General features: G+C 34.4%; 1 protein-coding gene across 1 annotated transcript in view; it reads right to left on the reverse strand.

Annotated features, from left to right (window-relative positions):
* Window positions 1–1,339: 1,339 nt before the first annotated feature.
* Window positions 1,340–20,239, reverse strand: part of LOC106073532 (eukaryotic translation initiation factor 3 subunit A-like) — a 46,896-nt gene continuing 27,996 nt past the window's right edge. The window contains exons 11-22 of the mRNA XM_056040914.1: window positions 16,779–16,967; window positions 11,090–11,227; window positions 10,802–11,011; window positions 10,581–10,685; window positions 9,986–10,099; window positions 8,953–9,075; window positions 8,632–8,785; window positions 8,185–8,347; window positions 6,185–6,487; window positions 5,308–6,098; window positions 1,584–1,640; window positions 1,340–1,502 (exon numbers count right to left, since the gene is read on the reverse strand). Coding sequence (XP_055896889.1) covers window positions 1,459–1,502; window positions 1,584–1,640; window positions 5,308–6,098; window positions 6,185–6,487; window positions 8,185–8,347; window positions 8,632–8,785; window positions 8,953–9,075; window positions 9,986–10,099; window positions 10,581–10,685; window positions 10,802–11,011; window positions 11,090–11,227; window positions 16,779–16,967 — 2,391 coding nt within the window. The 3' untranslated portion in view covers window positions 1,340–1,458. The remainder of the gene's footprint in view (window positions 1,503–1,583; window positions 1,641–5,307; window positions 6,099–6,184; window positions 6,488–8,184; window positions 8,348–8,631; window positions 8,786–8,952; window positions 9,076–9,985; window positions 10,100–10,580; window positions 10,686–10,801; window positions 11,012–11,089; window positions 11,228–16,778; window positions 16,968–20,239) is intronic.

A 20,239-nucleotide genomic window follows, 5' to 3' on the forward strand; every position in this document is an offset into this window, starting at 1 on the left:
TGAAATTGTTAAAGTCATTAACTTTGATGAAATTAATGATAAGTTTTCAAATATGAAATCCAGAAAAAAAAACAGGATAATTTACTTATGGATGCATTGTTGCAAAATTGAACTACAGATTAATGGCAATGTCTGATTGGGACACCTCAAGTCAAGAAAACACTAAGAAACTTGAACAGACACAAAATAGAGCAGTGAGATTCATAACAAACGAATATTCACATTTGACTAGAGTAACAAACACCTTCAATAAAATCACTAAATTTAAAAGCCTGGAATGGGTTGCCTGAGCCAGCCTGGAAAACCAATGACTTGGCAGAATTTGAGTCATTGCTTAAACGCATGACAAGATGCATGACGCATAGGACGTAATCATCATCTTTTTTGAAGTAACGTCTGTATTATATAAGATAAGTATGTGAGTGCAGAGTTTCACATGACTATACAAACCCTATGAACTAGTATAATCTTTAGATTAATTGAAGTTTAAACTGAATTTGAAAATTTAATAGGCACTCATTTATAAATTTGTTCAGCAATCAAATAGCGTAAGTAATTATAAACTGTATGTATTACAGCCCAACAAACAAACAAAAAAACAACAGGATTTTTTTAATGAGGGTTCGAAGGGGGGTTGACACCCACCCTAGTGACACCACTGCTATAGAATAGATCTAGAATACCCGTATGTCTAGATCTCTAATCTGCACCCCAAAACTGTAAGAAGATATTTCCTTAATAGTTTATAGATGTAAATTTTGTTCAAATTGTTTAATACGTTTAAATCTAAATCTACATCTGGCCTCTATTGAGTCTTATTTAGATTGAAGATTGTTGTCAAGTGCATCATGAAGATGTCAAAACTACACGCTATAAAAGTATTTCGCTTTTTTTTTTTTATTAACTTTCAACTAAAACGAAGTTCGTATTAAAATTATTTTTAAAAACAACATTTGAATTAGTATTCTATTCCAGGAAACACAAAACTAATAGCGTCTTTTCTCCTTTCGGGGGCCACTAAAAATGTGTAGAATTAAAATAAGGCTTCAGGAAGATTCTTATCCGCTCACCAGACAAGTTCTTGAATGAGGAACAGTGACAAGGAACAAAACAGAAGCCAATTGAAGTAAATATCCTCCCAAGACGAGTCACCTGGAACCCTCAAGGGAAGAGAAAAATGTGACAGCATTTTAATCTGTTTTAAAAAGGAGACTTAGTTATTGTAACTATTACCTAGTGTAATTTTTTCCTATCTGGTATCTTGCATATGATGTTTCAATGTACAAATATTTGTACAACTTACACAAACACACACCAAATAAAAACAAAAGTAGGTATATCAACATTTTTATATTTATTCCTGAAATAAATCTGACTCCACAGCCACTGAAAAAAAAAAATGTAATTAAAAAAAAAAAAAGGAAAACCCTCTACCACTAAAGGTTATATATATATATATCAGTAGCGAACTGTGGTCCAACCATCATCTTCATGTTGTTGAGCTGAAAAAGAAAAGATGTTTTAATTATTTAGGAATAACAATATATATTATAACTAATTTTTAATATCTGATTAAAGCTTACAGTTCTCTCTGGGGTTTCTTCTTTCAACTCTGGAAGGAACATCTCTAGGAACATCACCTTAAAAAAAAAATAAAAAAAAATCTAATTTCTCATTGGTAAATAATTTATTTTTTTAAAATCAAATAAATATATATGTATATATATGATGTTCCAACATGTTGAAGACAAGTGAATCATCTTTCAAGTATATTGATTATAACAGTTTATCATAATAATAAGGCTTGTCTTTGAGTCTGAAGATTAGTGAGGAGTGCAATATTTCCCATGGCTGCACAGCCCCAGCTGTGACCTACATATTTTGCCACATCCATGGCAAGCATAACCATTTTTCGTAGGTGGTCGATTTAGATATTCTTTTGGTCTCAAATGGGTATCCGCAGCCTTCGTGAATGACCTCCAGCTGTCTAGTTCTGAGGCTGCATGCAACCAGGTGCTCTCTTCTATGTCAGCCAAGGAAAGTTAACGCCTAAGCTGGTCTTTGAAGCATTTCAGTTCTGGGCCTCTGTTATGCCAACCACCTTTTAGCTCACCAAAAAAGACTGCCTTTGGCATACGTTCATCTCACATACGGGATACATGCCCTACCCAGCGTAACTGCCGGACCATAAGAAGTCCATCTACACTGTCCATCTGTATGGACATTGCTGTTTGTAGTGCGGTCTTGCCCCCTTATGTCCATGATAAAGCGCTCAAGAAGTCTTAGTTGTTTTCTGTATAGTGTCCATGTCTCAGAGCCATATAGAAGGGTTGAGAGAACCACCGCCTGGTAAACATTGATTTTTGTAGGCAGGAGGAGCGATTTGTTCCACCAAACTCTCGCCTGAAGGTGTCCAAAAGTGCTACTGGCCCTGGCCAAACGGTAATCAACTTCCCTTCAAAGTGAGGCGTCATTTGACACTATACTACCTAGATCTACATCTAGTCAAGCAACTCTAATGCCACCAGTGCAGACTTCCGTTGCATGTATATAAATGATGGATACTAAAAAAAGATTTTTCTTTTGCTAACATCTTGAAATGAATACTACAGCACATAATGTATTTGACAAGATTGGTAAATTTCTGGAAAAATGCAAAATGTCTTGGAAAATAATTACTAGTACCGGTATTCTAGAATGACAATCTGGAGTTAAACATCCCCATAAGTCATTGGAACTCACAGCATGATTGATTCATTGATGAAATTTGGCAACAAAAACACTGCCAAAGAATTACTGTAATGAAAAATGTTAATTTAGTGAGCACAAGCATTTGGTGTTGAGTTCATTTAGATGTGATGTGGCATAAAAAAGCCAAATCCCACAACCATGAGGGGGTCATTCAGTTGTAGCACTTGTTTTAATTTTTGCGTCATAAATATTTTAATTTCATGTCTCAAATAAAAAAAAAAAAAAAGTTTTAATACCATTCTTCAACCAGCCCCCCCCCCCCCTCTTTTGTGATTTGATGAAATTTAGTGCTGAACACAATCATCATCACATGGTCCAGATTCAAAACCTTTCCACAGAGATTTAGTTGGTGAATGATACAGTGATACCGCATAGGTTCAGTTCCATTTGACTCAATAATGTTTTATACAACTCTTGCTGTATGTTCGCTGAGACATCCAACCATATTTCTAGCACTATCAGTAGTCACTCCAACTAATTTATTCCAAGGAAGAGCAGGGTCCTCTATGATGGTTGACAGTTCTTTGAACAGGTCTTCTCCAGTTTTAGTCCCATGCATTCTCTTCATAGCTGCTAACTCCTGTTTTATCAAAACTGCTGTTTAAACAGTGAATAAGAGTTGCGCAGTATCAGTTAAGTCAGTAGACTCGTCAGCGGCAACAGAAATTATTTCGAATTCTGCTGCTCTGTCTTTTAATTGTGAATGGAGATTTTCACCCATATCTTCCAATCGCCTTGCTTTGTCATGCGAGAAAGGCTGACAGCTTCTACTGCATTCTTCTTTTCAGGACAGATTTCTACCATCACTGCTAGCTAACACATTTTTTACACACTCCCCATCAGAAAAAGGCTTCATTGCTCTACTTAAGATGTGAGCAACACTGTAGCTGGCCCTTATCACTGACTCATTTTGTCTCTTTTTGTAAATATTCTCGACAAAACCCCAATCTCTAGTTGTAACATGATAATCTTGTCTTTGCGGCTCAAACCAAGAATGCTACCATATGTGTTTGGTTTTATAATGCCTTTTAATGCTATATTCTTTAAAGACAGCCACTTTCTTTACAAATCAAACATCATACTATTATATTCCACAAAAAAGTAAAGATCTGTCCACTTTTCCTGAAAGTTTCTCCATTTAGAGTCCACTTTTCATTTCTTTAATAACAAAATAAAGTTCACTCATTTCATATTTTAATCAAATTTTGTGTTTCTAACGCATTTTTCATGCATTCGTTCGCTAGAGCTTCCATGTTTATATGCATTTCAATAGTCCCATTCATGTGTCGTGCACACCGCTATGTATACACGCTATGATTGGGCAGGCTACACAAAGCCTCTATAAAATATACTAACATAAAATAATTAATAAGCTTCTTGAGCAATTGAATTCACTCTGAATAATAGGTCTACATCTATTATAATAGTATTCACTCTTAATAATAGTAGGTCTACATCTATTATAATAGTATCTAGACTCTAGATTTAGATATATGTAGGCCTACAAGCAAATGTTTTTATTTAAAAAAAAAGCATTTTCTTCAAAAAAATGTCAGGAAAAATTTCTGATTTTTTTGTTAGAAAATCGGATCAGAAGAAATTTTTGGAATTTCGAAAATTTTCAGAAAATTCCCATCACTTAAGTTCTGATGAACACAAATCATTGTATGCAGCACCAGTGCTGTGATAATACAAACCAGAAATAATGTAAGTGGAAGTTTCTTGTACAGTTAGAAATAGCATAATGGTTATTTAGTAATTTATAACCTAATTATAACTTGATTTTGCTAAAAAAAAAAAATAATTCCTGAAAATAATGTTTGTCTTCGACATCCTTTGCATACAGCTTTGATACATTATGCATATCATATTCAATGATTATGCTTTTTTAATATTAGAAAAATTTTAAGTTATTTAGACCTACGAACAATAAAATTTATACCTTGGGGGATGAGTAAGGGAACTAAAAAAATTGACAACCACTGATCAAGTACATTTAAATCAATTATATTGGCAATACCTAAATCTTTTCAATCCTGTGAGAACTGAAGCACAAATTTACAATCTAATTAAGAAGCAATTTCTAATATGAAAAGAGAGAGACTTTTTAGTTCAGATTTATAATAGCTCTGTGTTTTACTAAAAAAAAAATTTAACACTTCTATCTACAGTATTTAAAAAGACTTTTTAGATGTTAGGATCAGCCCAATTTTTTTTTTGAATCTGAAATAAACAAATTAGCTTCTGACCTATAATAATGTAGTATTAAGAATAACCTACTTTTTGTTTTAAGTGCGAACTGATTTTGTCCCCCCCCCCCCCCTAATTTTGTATATATTCTTAGTTTTAAAAAAATTCATCTCATCATTGATCTGCTAAAAAAAAATTATCTTTTCATTGATTTGAGGGTTAAAAAAAAAAAGAACTAAACTTATAATCGTTATAAAATTAACAATTGAAATGTAGGAATGAGTCCAATCCTGAATAACAGAGGAAATTAAGCTTTAAAAACTCTTAGGCACCAATTATATAAAAAAAAAAAATAAATGTGAATACCTCGTCGCCACCCTTCATCTCTCTCTCGAAGTTCTATTGGTCCTCTACGATCATCAACAGGAGGACCTGTTCTTTCAACATGTCTATCATCCCGAATTGGAGCTCTTCTTTCTTGGAATGCTCTCCTATCATCTCGATCAAAGGTTATTCTATCTGGTCGGTCAAGCACCCTTCTATCTTCTCTTTCTTTTCTATCCTCTCTATCAAAGGTTCTTCTGTCAGATCGGTCAAAACCTCTTCTATCTTCTCTTTCAATTCTATCATCTCGATCAAATGTTCTTCTATCTATTCGGTCAGCACCTCTCCTATCATCTCTTTCTAGTCTATCTTCTCTATCAAAAGTTCTTCTGTCAGATCGATCAAGACCTCTTCTATCATCTCTTTCTATTCTTTCATCTCTATCATGGTGCTTATCATCACTTTCAAAACCTCTTCGCCAGTTAACCTCAGAATCAGCTCCTTTTCTTTCATCAATGCTATCTCTGTTATCTCTGTGTGCTACTCTCTGTGGACCTGAATCATCTCTGGCTCTCCAGCTTCCTCTACTTAATGGTGCTTCTCTTTGTTTATCCCCACCACGCCAGTCATCTCTTTGAGGACCTCTATCATCACGCCTGTCATCTCTTTGAGGACCTCTATCATCACGCCTGTCATCTCTTTGAGGACCTCTATCATCACGCCTGTCATCTCTTTGAGGACCTCTATCCTCACGCCTGTCATCGTGGCGCTCTCTCCAACTTTCTCTAGGAGGTTCTCTGAAGGTTGAACGCCAATTCTCAGCTTCTGGGTCCCTAAAAAATAAGTGTTACAATTATTATTATTATTTTTTAAATAAATTTCATACATTTTAATTCATAATGATAAACAAAATACATACTTTCTTGACTTCCAGCTATTTTCTTTTTCCATTTCTCTCTCTCTCCAACTTCTGGGTTTAGTTTTACCTTCTGATTCATCTATAGTTCCACTATCATTACGCCAGTCTGAATCCATGTCTCTTCCAGTTACTCTTTTTTCAAGAGGTTTTATCTCTTGGCTATTTTCTTTTTCTACCTCTCTCTCTCTCCAACTTCGAGATTTTGGTTTTCTTTCTGATTCATCAACAGGTACACTATCACCACGCCAATCTGCATCATTTTCTCTTCCAGTTGTTACTCGTTCTGATGGTTTTATTTCTTGCCTGAAAAAAAATATATTTAAGAATGATTTTAGTTCAATATGTTAAAAGAAACAAGCTCCAACAAAGGAAAAATTAATTGCCAAATACAGCCTCATAAAATGCACTCATGAAGTCATTGTTATCTAGGGAGAGATTTGAAGAAAGAACTATAGATTAAGGCATTTTAATAATAAATTTTAAATACCCCCGCCAGGTTGTGGATGGACCTTTTAACAGATTCTATACCTCTACAATGATAATCTCCAAAGTTTCTACGAATGTTGATTTCTATAAATAAACAAGCACACGACACCTTTAATATGTTTTAAATAGCTTTGATTTTCAATAGTTAAAATTTTTTTTATATATATAAAAAAGGCAAATATGTTTAGTTTTAAAATTGTATAACAAATAAAACTTTTTTTTTCTGAATATAACAAGGAAATTCAACCAAAATGAAAAATTAATTAATTGAAGGGCATTAATATTCAATAAGTAAAGAACAAAATTATTAAAATTTAAATTATTTGAAAATTAAGCAGAACACTGAATCCAAGCAAGGTATATCATTCAAAACATGATTGAAAAGGCACCATGAGCCCTTTCAGATTTTATGTTGGCTTGTTCTAGGCCCCCATGAAGAGCTTTATCTCCAGGGTTAGTAGCACTTTTCCATAACAAAATTTTAGATTTTAGTTTTTTTAAGGATGAAATGTATAATGTATACCAGTATATTATATGTGTGTATATATATATATATATATATATATATATATATATATATATATATATATATATATATTTAGGGCCTATGTGTGTGTGTATATGCATGTGTGTGTCCCGCCCATTTGTGTGATACATTGTAGAACATACACAAAACTATGCACTTATCCAATCAATTATTGTTACTTGATTGTGAAAATAATAAATATCTTGCCAACATCCCACCCAGAACAGGACTGGTGTTTGCCGGCAAGCTTTTTTTTTTTACTTCGATTTTGCTGGCATGCCAGCTATAGCCGGCGATCTTGCGTCCATGGATATAAATCAGTATAATTTGCATTCTTATAAAAATTTTAGAACTATTATCAATCAGGAAGAGAAATGATTTGAATGGAAAATTAGTAGCGCTTACTAGATTGTAAGACTAATATAGATCTAGATAAACCATATCTTTGTAAATCTGGGAGGAGACAAAATAAAAAAAATAAAAATATAGCCCTACATATATTTTATTTTGCATTAAATAATGATAATTACAGCTTTTATATAGCACTATCTTCTTGCTTATAGCATGCTCAGAGCGATATGGTCCAATCTAATTTGTGGACCAGTAGGTGGAAGGGGTATCTGAGGGTGCGCAGTAAACATAACTGCTTGAGTCAGGTGTTGAACCTTCATAGGTAACCAAACCAAGCCCAGTTCAAGTGTACTTAGCCTCTCGACCACGCTTCCCACATTCAACATTTTCATTTCGCAGTATTTTAAAAATAATGAAAATAATCTTTTTTTTTGGTAAGAATTCAGCCTTGGCAGAACAAAAAATAACCAATGGGGTATGAGCTTTTTTAGATTTTGTGGAAGAGTTCAGTTTAATATGGAATGGTAAGAATGTCTGCCCATGTTGGACCCTGTTTATCCACATTTAACTTGATATGCCTGCTAATATTTACATCAAATTTTTATTTCATCTTTTCAAGATATAAGATAAATCTTACTGTTTCCTCTCTTCTTCTCTGCGCTTTGCTTCACGTTCCTCTATTTCCTTTTCTTTAGCTCTCTGTTTGATTAACTGTTCGTCCAATTTTGCTTTTCTTTCTAAGTAAACTCTTTCTTCAGCTTCTCTTTTTTCTTGTTCCTCACGTTCTTTCTCTTCTCTTTCTGTTCATATTTTAAATAACAAACTTATTTTTAACAGCAGCTCAATTTATGAACAAGTTAAACTTTTCTTAATCCTTCCTTAGCATTGTTAAAGAGAATTTTTTTTTATATTAAGACCCCAACTTTGTCTAAGTTAAATTTAAGTTTCTTTTATTATATTGCAAATCTGGGTGTTGTAAAAGCCCCTTCATAGAAAAAAACAATGTTTTTAAAATGTTTCACAGTTAGCAAAGCATGTCTGAAAGAGTTGCCTAAAAAATGTTGAAAACACTAAAGTCGAATACCTCTTTTTAATAGTTCATCACGTGCTCTCTGTGCAGCTTCTTCTTTTTCTTGAATCCACTTTTGTCTACGTTCTTCTTTTCGTTTTATTTTGCGCTCTTGCAAGCGCTTCCGTCTTTCCTCTGATAGCAGCTTTTCAAAATCTTTGAGCTTATCCTATATCAAGAATATTTTTTGCTAGTTGATATCGATGCATATTCTGACACTACTAATGTATATTAAAAAATCCTTAAAAATGAATTTTTGGTCCAATCATTTTTAAGTTTTAAATTATTAAATTAAAATAATTAAAAGAAAAAAAAAATATTGAAAAAGAAAGGAACCTCATATTCAGACTTTTTCGCCTTTTTGAGAGAGTTGGTAAAGGTATCTAAATCCGATTTCATCAATATTAAACGCGCTTTTGTTTCCAAAGCATGAGCTCGCTCCAGCTTAGTGGACTCAATCTGAAATAATTTATGTAAGATTAATTATTAATTTAAATGACAAACCTTAAATAATGGTAGGTAACTTCTTTCAGACTACATTTCATAAATAAAAAACAAGAAAAGAATCACTTTACAGTTTAGTTCCAATTAACAAAGTAGTTAATTAGCACCTTGTAAAACAGTTCAACAAAAAGGATATATTCTTTAAAAGAATGTGGGGGGAGGGGGGCAGAATGTTTAGGCACCACTCAAGGTGACATCTCTAGCAAGGCCTTTGACTTGGGTCCCAATGTGGAAGAAATGCTTAAAAACATTGTTAACTATTTCATAAACAAAAATACTGGGGGGAAAAAAGGTAAAAAAAAATAAATAAAAAAGATCTGCAATTATTGTGACATTTGATATATTTATTATACGAATTATAGATTGTAGTATTACATCCTATCATGGATCTCCTTCATGTCTTTACAATATATCTTACACAATTGCTTTTTTTTTTTTTTAAATAACCCAGACATTATAATCATTGGTATTTATCTTTGCTGAGTAAAAAAACAATTTTTTCTAAATTCGCTCTAATTATCATGATAACTTGGTCACAAATGCAAGATGAAACAACTAATCAGTGGTTTCTGGATAAGGTAGCTCTCCATACACTTTTTCTTCTTAAGACATGTTTAGGGGTCAGTATCTTGTTTGGACCTCTCGATAAAGCATACAGGTTTCTCTAGTAGCACTCCACAAGTGCATGTTAGCTATTTCTAATTTCAGCCAGAATAAGTCATTCTATTGTGTCCTGTCATAAGAATGGCAAGTTTCCAAAAACGAAGACGTGGGGATAGTATGGTAGCTATGGAATCTCCCCGCACCAACAGCTTAAACATGTTAACTAAGGATACAGAAAAGTAAATTTTAGTAAAATATTTACCCTTTCTTTCTCTTGCTCCTCCCAAAAAGCTTTTCTAGCCTTCTGATCTTCTTCGTACTGATCTTGTAGCAATGGTATCTCCTCAATTCGCTTGGCACGAGCCAAATAATCTACCTAAATGAAAAAGCGAATTTATTAATAAATGATTATAATTCTATGGTTACCAGTACATTTAGCATCCTAAGTTAATGATAATTTTTCCCCCATGATATTTGAAGTGCACCTCAACTAGTGATCTTTTAGATATTAACCATCCATATTAGTTCAATACATTAAAAAACTTCTAATGGAAAAAAAAAATTAATCTACTACTTCAGCCAATCAATTAATTAGAGCCAGTTGTATGAATCTCAAAAAAAATCTCATTTGTTTGTACTTTCCATCAAAATAATGTTTAAATCACATTTGTTAAATATTAACAAAATCTAATTTTACTATACAAATAGTAAATGGTATCAAACAGTGGTGTTTAACTGATTTCAGATTTATAGAGTGACATTTAATTTTTCTAATACAATGTTAAGTTTTAATTGCATTTGTATCTCAGTCTATGCAAAACGTTTAATAAATTACCTGGGTGTTTTGTTTTTCTTACCTTTTTTTCTTGCCCTTTCAATCTCTCTTGTAATTCTTTTTTCTCTTTTTCCAGCTGCTCTACTTGTTTAGCCATGATTTCATCAACATCTAGTTCAGCAATTTCCTAGCATAAAAAGCTTTGCAGATAAGTTCAACATATGAAGAGAGAGACCACAAACAAGTTATATTAAAATTTAAATTAGAAAATGCAAAATTTGTAATTATAACAAATTGGTTCACCTCTTCATCAATATTTTGTAAAATCTTTGAACCATGTGGAGTTTTTCTTAACTCTTCTAAACGCTCTTTCACATGTCGTTTTTTAATCTGTTCATGCTCTTCAAGTTGTCGCTGTTTATTTCGCTCTTCAGCTTCTCTTTCCAATCTAGCCATCTCAGCTTCATAGGTTTTACGGCGCTGTTCTTCTGCAAGTTCTTGTTCCTCCCTCTCCTAAAAGAAAGAGTGAATCTTTAAATTTTATTGAATTTTATATTACAAAAAACAAAAAACATAATATACAAAAAATACCCTCTGGTCCTGATTCTGTTCCAACTGTTCTTTACGATTTTCAATAATCTGGCGTCTTTGCAAAATACGAGCATGCTCCTTCTTTGCTGTCAAACGGTAGGTATTTAAAATCTGTGCTTTCAACTCATCTTCTTCAACCTAAAAAAGAAAAATTAAAGTCTTAACCCAAAAGCATGAACTCTAAAGAAAAATTAGAAATACAGAGATAAAAAATAGGAAAATGCTTACTATTTGATGTAATGAACAACTTACATGCATAAAATTAAGGGGGGTCAAAAGGTAAAAAATAATCATTTTTCTTTAAAACAAAATGAATTTTTCAAAAGTTGCATATTATGTTAGAATAATATCTTATAAATGATATAGTTTAGCTAATTTTGCTCTAAATGTTGAAAAAAAAAAAGTTTTACGATACCGATTACCACTGTGTCATGTGGCAGATGGATACACAATTGCTACCCTTATCTGCATCACCACAACAGTTCATATATATTGTTATGACATGATTAGGAATTAGTTATTTGTTTCGGGAATAGGGTAAAGTTTTACTTAGTGATGATGACGTAAAGTGGGTTAAAAAACAAGAACGCTCTAAGCGACGCTAAAAGGAAGACGCTTCTTGTAGAGCAGTAAAATAGATACGGATTTACGGACATAGCTGACATCGGACGATTCCCTTCTTGATTATTAAATATCGTTATAGAACAACATCAGCGTCGACTACATATTTGATTGTTTCGGCCGTTCGCCGGTGTTATTGAAGTAGTTGAGTTCAGCGTTACTTCCAGTCAGATCTACACTAGACATATTGCCAAGAATCAACACCGCGCGGAGGCCTTAACAATATATACATACATATATATATATACATACATATACATATATATATATAAATAAATATATATGTGTATGTATAAGGGGTGCACTGGATAGTACTTTTTGATTTTCGTCCGGAGCCGAATAGTAAAATATGATATTCGGCTGGAGCCGGATACCTACATGTCTTGTAATAGTTTGTGTTGCTGAACATTATGCAAAACTTTTAAATAACATACCTATATTCGTATTATTTTTTTTCCTTTATATACCTAATAGCTTTAAACTTTTACTGATTGATGAATTAAAACTTAACAGTAGTTATAAACAGATATCCCTAATTAACCAATCTGTGTAGCATGAGTGTGTGTGTGTGTGTATGTACGAGGCCACCAACTGTAAAGGGTGTGTGTGGGAGGGTCAAAGTAAAATATGTAAGTATTTATTTAACTAGTTACTAAAGTAAATCTCAAAAGTAAAATCTGTCTTGCATGTATTTATGTATGTATTCATGTATTTAGACCAGACATGCCTGCCCCCAAGACCCAGAATGTGGAACACTCAGGTTGAAAATGTGCAATTTTGGGCCCCAATGTGGAACATAAACGTGTTTACGTTTGTCAGCCATACTGTACGCAATAAATAAAACTTCAATTATATTACTTTAATAACAATACTAGTTTGCTTCTTATAAATTAGATGTAAATAGTATTATAATTAAAAGTAAGAAAACCTTTAATTCATAATTACGTCCTTTATTTGAAATCATTAGCTCTGATGATGAATTCTAACCAAAATGTATTCTAATGACCTAGACTCAAATGTTACTATCTATTTTAATTTGTTACTACTAGATCTAAATCTAATGAATATATCTAGATTATTCTATCTAGATCTACTTGATTATCTATCCTTTTCTAGGGCTCTACTCTTGTCACTCTAGATGTTGTCTGTAGTTCTAGATCTAAAATAATTCAAGAGTCTACTGGGTCTAGATCTACATTTAATGAGTCCTCTAAGTCTAAGAACACAGATTATAATAATTATATTATAGATCTAAATATTTATGTCTAGATCTATGGACTTATTGAGAACTAAATTTATTACATAATGATACATAGAAATCTAGAATCTAGAGATCTATCACCAAGTCTATTACTATTTCTAGATAGATCTAGATTTAGTATCATCTAGTTATCTAGTAATCTAGTGCTAGTCCTACTTCTAGATCTAGATACTAATTTAGACTATGTAATAAGTAGATCTATAGCCTTATTTAGGCCTTAGCCTTACTGTGTCTAAGTTAATTAATTACATTTAGGTCTTTAATAACATTTTTAAAAAAATCCTTTTCTTAGATTACTTAGAAACCAGTTGAGTTAGTGTTAGAATAGATCTATCTAGTCATAATTTAGACTAGTAGAGCCATTGTCGGGAAAAAAAAAGGATTTGAATGGAACATATGGCTTATTAGCACTTACTAGATTGCAATAGATCTAGTATCTAGACCTAGACTACTAGATATGTCTAGATCTAGCTCAACCATATCTTCGTAAATTTAGGACACACTGGGTCCGGGAGGAGATGAAATGTAAACAATAACTACAGAACAATAACTACAGATCTATTTATATATTTTATTTTGCATTCAGTATTTTCATTTCGTACTATTAATAAATAATGAAAAAACAGGATTTTTCTTTGGTGTCGGAATTCAGACTTGGCAAAAAAAAAATTGTGAATGCGGAACGGCGGAACATGTGAGGTTTTGATGATATTGCAGGACAGTTCTGCATAATGCGAGACTGTAGGCATGTCTGCTAATATACATAAATCGGAGCTTTCTACTTTTTTCTACAAAATAATTAGTTACTGGCTTACTGGGCTATGAAGTCTCGCGGTTTTGTGTTCTGTGTAGCAAAAGGTCACTCGTTTAGGTGTGTGATCTTTAGTCCATCTAACTAATTGAGATTTATATTCAACTCGGCACACTCGAAGAGGTGTGGCCTCTAGTCCAGCCACGTGATTGAGAAAACTCATTGTCTAGTTACCCATGTGTAAAGGTTTGGCTTTAAGTCCAGCCCCCTAAGTAAGATTTACTACCAAGTAAACAAACTTAGTTCCCTTGTATCTGACTTGTGGTCACCTGTCAATCAATGAACTCAATGTGATGGACTAAACAAATAGAAGGGGGTGGGAGTTGTTCATCTCTACCCCTTTAGATATACCTGGTTACCCGTATAAAATTGTGGCATAAGTCCACACCCCCTACTAAGGAATTAAAAGTTTTACTACCAAGTAAACAAACATTGTTCTCTCGTAATGTGTCAATATGCTGTCATTAAACCTACGTCCATCACATTTGACTTGTGGTCACCTGTCTATCAATAAATTCAATGTGATGGACTAAACAAATAAAAGGGGTGGGAGTTGTTCATCTCTACCTCTGGAGATATACCGGCACAGCTAGACAGTGTGACGTAGTCAAGGAATAAAACATCTTAACATGTTAACTAACCCGCTCATTAATACATTCTACAACAGACATTGATGGAACGAGGACCACTTTGTGCATATTCATCATCATCAAACTCCATTAGAGTGAGGGCTTGAGAGGCTCAAATCCTCTCTTGCAAAAGCCCTGGACAGAAACCCTGCTGTCTTGCGTAGTGCATGAATGTCGCCATACAGGTCGAGAATTTTGGGTTTCCCAGACCTGTCGAGACGGAGATCAGCAAGTCTGGGGCAGTCAAACAGGATATGAGGCACAGTTTCCTCTTTTTCCCCGCAGCGGGGGCACCGTGAATCAAAATTTGGCCACAGCCGCGAGAAATATATGAGCCAACAGGACAGTGGCCTGTCCTGCACTGTGCTATAATAGCTTACGCAGGCCTGGACAGCCTCCACCACGGGGAAGTGCGGTCAGGGCGCCTCATGCGCTCCCAGACTCCACTGGCTTTTTGGGACTTGTCCCAGCACTCAAACCACTTTTCCATTTCTGTTTTTTGTATTATAGCCAGGGCTTGATGAAAGCTTACAGCCTCATCAGTGGATGGAATTTGCCCTCCCTGGTGGGCCAAAGAGTCTGCAATTGTGTTGCCAGTCACACCTATGTGACTCAGTACCCACTGCATAATTACAGGGGTGCCATAGCATTGTTTAATGTTATGTGAAGCCATGATGACAGTGTTGATATTGGGGGACCATGGTCTGGGGCTTTGCAAAGCCTGTAGTACAGATTTTGAGTCAGTGACCACAACAATCTGTGTTGCCCTCAAATGTCCCTCGCCGAGTTGAGAGTCAATGACTTTTAAGGCTTCACAGACTACCATGGTCTCCGCATCAAAACTGCAAACACTACCACATGGTCCAAAGATTTTGACTGTGTAAGAGCCAAGAAAGTCGATGTAGGCTCCATAGCCTGCTCTTCCAGAATCTATTGATGCCGACCCATCAGTATATGCAAAAATAGCACTGGGCTTGAAGGTATTAATGGTCTCCAGAGCTAGGATTTGAAGGTCGTTAGATGAACGGCTTTGCTTAGTGGCAGTAGGGTCTACTAATTTCAAGCGTATGTCTGGGGTCGTTGGGCGACACCAAGGGGGAAGGGGATGAAAGCGTTGAATGTTTTGTCGGTAGGTGGAGAGGCCAGCTTCATCAGATAGTCTAGTGGCATGATGCATAAAAGACTGCATCTGGATACGTCTTCTGCATCTCCAACCATCCACTAGTTTTCTAGCTGGGAGGTATTCATCCAGCCTTTTATACCGCTCATAGCAGGTCAGTACTGACCTTTCCCTCCTAAGGTTTAGTGGACCTATATTAGCCATTATTTCAGCCGCATTTACTGGACTTGTCCTAAAGGTTCCACAGACAAATCTTAGTGCTTGGGACTGTATTTTATCAAGTTGTTCAAGAGCAGTCCTAGAGCCATAAATTTGCACAGGTAGGCTGTAGTCTATCTGTGATCGGACTGCTCCTAAATACAGGGATTGGAGCATGTCTGCTCGGGCTCCCCACTTCGTGGATGCCAGCTTCCGCACAATGCAAAGTTTCCCTGAGGCCTTTCTTACAACATCCTGGATGTGCTCACACATTTTTAGTTTGCGATCTAAAGTTACACCAAGGTACTTGGGTAGCTTTTCCATGCTGAGAGCCACTCCATTGAGGGAGAGCTGGAAAGGTTGCCCGAGAATGCCAGTCCCGAGCGTGAACAGAGAATAGACCGTCTTGGAGGTGTTTATTTCTAGCCTCCATTTTTGTGTGTATGAGCAGAGCGTATGGAGATCTTCTTGTAACACTTTTTATATAGAGGTTGCGCTCCTTCCGGATTTCCAAAGGACAATATCATCAGCATATAGCAGCTTTTGGCATTTTAGCTGAGCCGGTAGGTCATTTATGAAGGCCGTGAAAAGGGCGCATGACAGGACGGAGCCCTGGGGGAGGCCGTGCTCTAGGGTCATTTCCGCTGAGACTTCTCCGTACATCCTTGTTCTTATTGTACGCTCTTGTAGGAAGTCTCTAATCCAGTAATATATCCATCCCCGCACCCCCATGGCTCTTTGTGCATATTAAATAGGTGTACTTTTTACTATTCGGCAGTGATAGTTGACCGTAGCCGAATAGTGAAAAAAGACTGAATATTCAGCAGAAGCCGGAGCGTATATATATGTAAGGTATATTTTAAGAAGATGCTACATTTACAGACAAAAGAAAAAACTTTTTAATTAAAGGGACTACTGAAGCTTTTAAGCTGGGAAAAAAGGAATAGAAAAGAACAAAACTTTATGTGTTGCTGCTATCAGGATGAATGAAGACAAATAGTTTAAGTTTAATTCCTGTATTCCCACAAACATAAAACATATTCATTTACCAATGTGCTCTCTTTAGGTCCAATGATATCAACAGCTTGATTAAGAGCTTGAGCTATGTTGATAACTTGATTACGAATCTGTTCACTTGGCATACTCTGGATGTATGGTCCTTCTGGCAAATCTTCTTTTTGAGAAACACCCAAGTCAGTCCCAAAGCTTAATGCTCTTGAACGGTGATCAATACGCACCTAATCAACAAAAGAAATTTGAATTTTCATTTACAAACTGATGGACATAAAAAATATATATGTAAAAATAAGTATTTGAAAAAAATTATGTAAAAATTAATGTCAAATTCAAGCTTTCAAAATAAGAAACTTATGAAAAATGAACCTTTTTATGTAAACTTTATAGATATCCATGCATTAAATTTTTTTTAAAGGCTGTATTTCTGATGTAAAATTCTATATTGCAAGTCAGCTTTTTATCTGTTCAATAAAATATCCTTGACAGTCTCTCACTAAAATTTTGGATATACTGTGACACATATATGATGGATTAAACAATCTAATATGTTAACTCGGTAAATCATTTGATTTTTAAAAATAATAATTATCTTTACTGTCTGTAAGGAAATTTGTCTTACAATTTGTGCATTACACCAAAAAAAAAAAACTATAAAAAAACAAAATGTACATTCACACCAGACTCATTCATAATTAATATAAGAAAAGTTTATATAAGATTGTTCCTATTTAATGATTTGATTGCCAGAGGAACAAAAGAGTGTGTCTGTTTGTCGTTGCTATCGGTGTATTGTAACTCTTTTGTGATGGTAAAATCACAAAATCCTGACCCAAAGGGTGATTTTTTATTTCTAGAATCTTTTTTTATGGATGTTTGTCTCAAACAGTTGACCAAATGGCGTTTGTTTGGTTTTTTGCCAATGATTTTACCAGCGGCATTAAGGATTCTACAAAGGTTATTTTTATTTTAAATGCTCTGATTGCCATTCCAGGCAGTGATACTAAAACTTAAAATATTGCTGATGTAAAAGCGTGATAAAACATAGCCAAGGCCTTTTCGCTAACATTAAATGATAACAGTTTTCTCAGTAATCGTAATCTTTGCTGCCCTTTTTTGCTAATATAATCAATATTTGCAGCAAAATTTAGTTTATTGTCTAGGATAGTATGAAGGTATTTAAAATTTTGCACTATTTCAATAGTCTCTCCAGCTACAGAAACAATATATTTTGCCTTCTTTTCCCCGAAAATCGATTATCATTTCTTTGTTGATTTTTTTTACATTTAATAATAAAAAATTATCTTTATAGAATTTTTCAATGTGTTCTATTTCTCTGAAATACTCATTTACGTCTGAGCTCTCTGAGAGCAGGGCAATAAGAGCCGCATCATCAGCGAATTTTGTTAAGGAGCAAAAAGGACTATCAGATTGAAAATCATTGGTGTACAAAATGCAGGGTTCATAGCCAATTTCATGAATGATGTTCCAGGTTTTTAAGGTAGAGTTTTAGATTTTCAAGGTATGCATCCCACCATAGCAAGCAATATATATACATATATATTTACATACAGATGATATAAATATGTCAAAAGAACAATATATATATATATATATAAATATTAAATTAAAAAAAACATTAATATGTATGCTGATTGATAAGTTGAAATCATACCTCCAAAAAAAAAAAAGAATTCATCTCTAGTGTTTCCTAAGCACTTAAATGCAACTTTTAAATACATTACAACACACACAAAAGCTTGCACTACAGAAGAATAACTTTTTTAAAATATGAGATGTAATTCAGCTAAAACTGTCACAATCTGAAGTTGGAAAATAATTTCATTCTTACTATAGCTGTTAACTTGCTTCAGTTTTAAGTAAATTACAACCAAAATAACTCTACAGGCTTTTTCACAGCTGTGTGCGAAATATTTTCGTTAAATCTACAGTAGATCTAGACTAAGTCACTAAATTCTTGGACTTTTTTCAAATTATTTTCACTGAATCTACCGTAAATCTAGAGTCTAGATCTAAGTCACTAACTTCGCGGACTTTTCACGGCTGTCACTGACTCTACTGTAAATCTAGTCTAGATCTAATTAAGTCACTAAATTGGCGGACTTTTCACGACTGTGTGCATCTTCACTGAATCTACCGTAGATCTAGGCTCTATAGATTCTAGCTCAATGTCACTAAACTTCGCGGACTTTTAGTGATTGAGCATAATTCGTAAATCTAGAGTCTAGATCAAAGTCACTAAATTCGCTGACTTTTCACGGAAGTGCGCAAATATTATCTTCACTGAATCTACCATACATCTAGACTCTAGATCTAAGTTACTAAAATTCGCTGACTTTTTGCGGCTGTGTGCGAATTATCTTCACTAGATTCTAGTGATTTAGCGTAAATCTAGAATCTAGCGTATTTCTAGTGCAATCTAGACATTAGATATACCTGTATCTAGATCCTTAAATTGACTAAAATTCACGGAGTTTTCAGGTTAAGCGCGAATTATCTTCACTAGATCTAACTTAGATGTAAATCCAGATACTATTTCTAGATAGATGAGAAGGATGGATCGAGAGAAGACTCAAAAGTAAAGTACCGGTAGCAATTATACTTAAACACTGAATCATAATCTCCAAATACAAAATCTAATAAAATACTCAGAAAGACACAAAGAAGTCACTCTTACTGTTACAAGAAGATTTTCGTCGAGGGAGGGCACGGAGGGGTGTATCCTTCACATTAGGCTGCTAATTGCTCTAGTTATAGACAATAGTCACTACAGACTAGATCTACACGTCTTCAATCGTAACAATGAAAGGAAACAGCCATTTCTACACTGCCTTCAGAAAAATAATGCTTGAGCCAAGGTCGTTTTCAATCACGAGGTCGCGCTTTCCAAGTGGGTGAAAGGCGGTGTAGACGCGTCATCGCTGGTCAGCTCAATTTAACCGGGAAAAAAAACGAAAAAAAAAAAAAAAAACAGGTATCGGGAGGGAAAAAACTTTAAATTCAAGTTTTCTGCAGCGTTTTTTACGAAATTGAAGGCTTTTTCAAGGCCTTGAATTTAAAATGAAATTCAAGGTGTTTTCCAGGTTTTCAAAGTGGCTAGAACCCTGAAAATGAACCACAATGGCGATGTCGCAGTCCCTGTGTTAACTATGTGTGGATTTGATATTACATTGTTTACCCTAACCCTCTGAGGTCTCTGGATCAAAAATTCATTATTATATATGGACTATATCTTAAAAGCTTTCATTAAGTAAATGAAGTTGTATGGTATTAAAAGCTGATGAGAAATCAATAAAGAACAATCTTACAAAATATTTAGGATGGCATCATCTACACCTTTTTAGCAGCATCCTACATATTCCTACTAGGTGACTGCCACTGTTCTATGAGGACACTGCCTATATGATGATGGCTTCTCATTGGAATTGTGTAGCTGCTTTTCCAGACAGGGTCTAGTTATCTTTGATGAACTCCA

This window comes from Biomphalaria glabrata, chromosome 1, assembly GCF_947242115.1.
Source record: "Biomphalaria glabrata chromosome 1, xgBioGlab47.1, whole genome shotgun sequence".
Classification (NCBI taxonomy): domain Eukaryota; kingdom Metazoa; phylum Mollusca; class Gastropoda; family Planorbidae; genus Biomphalaria; species Biomphalaria glabrata.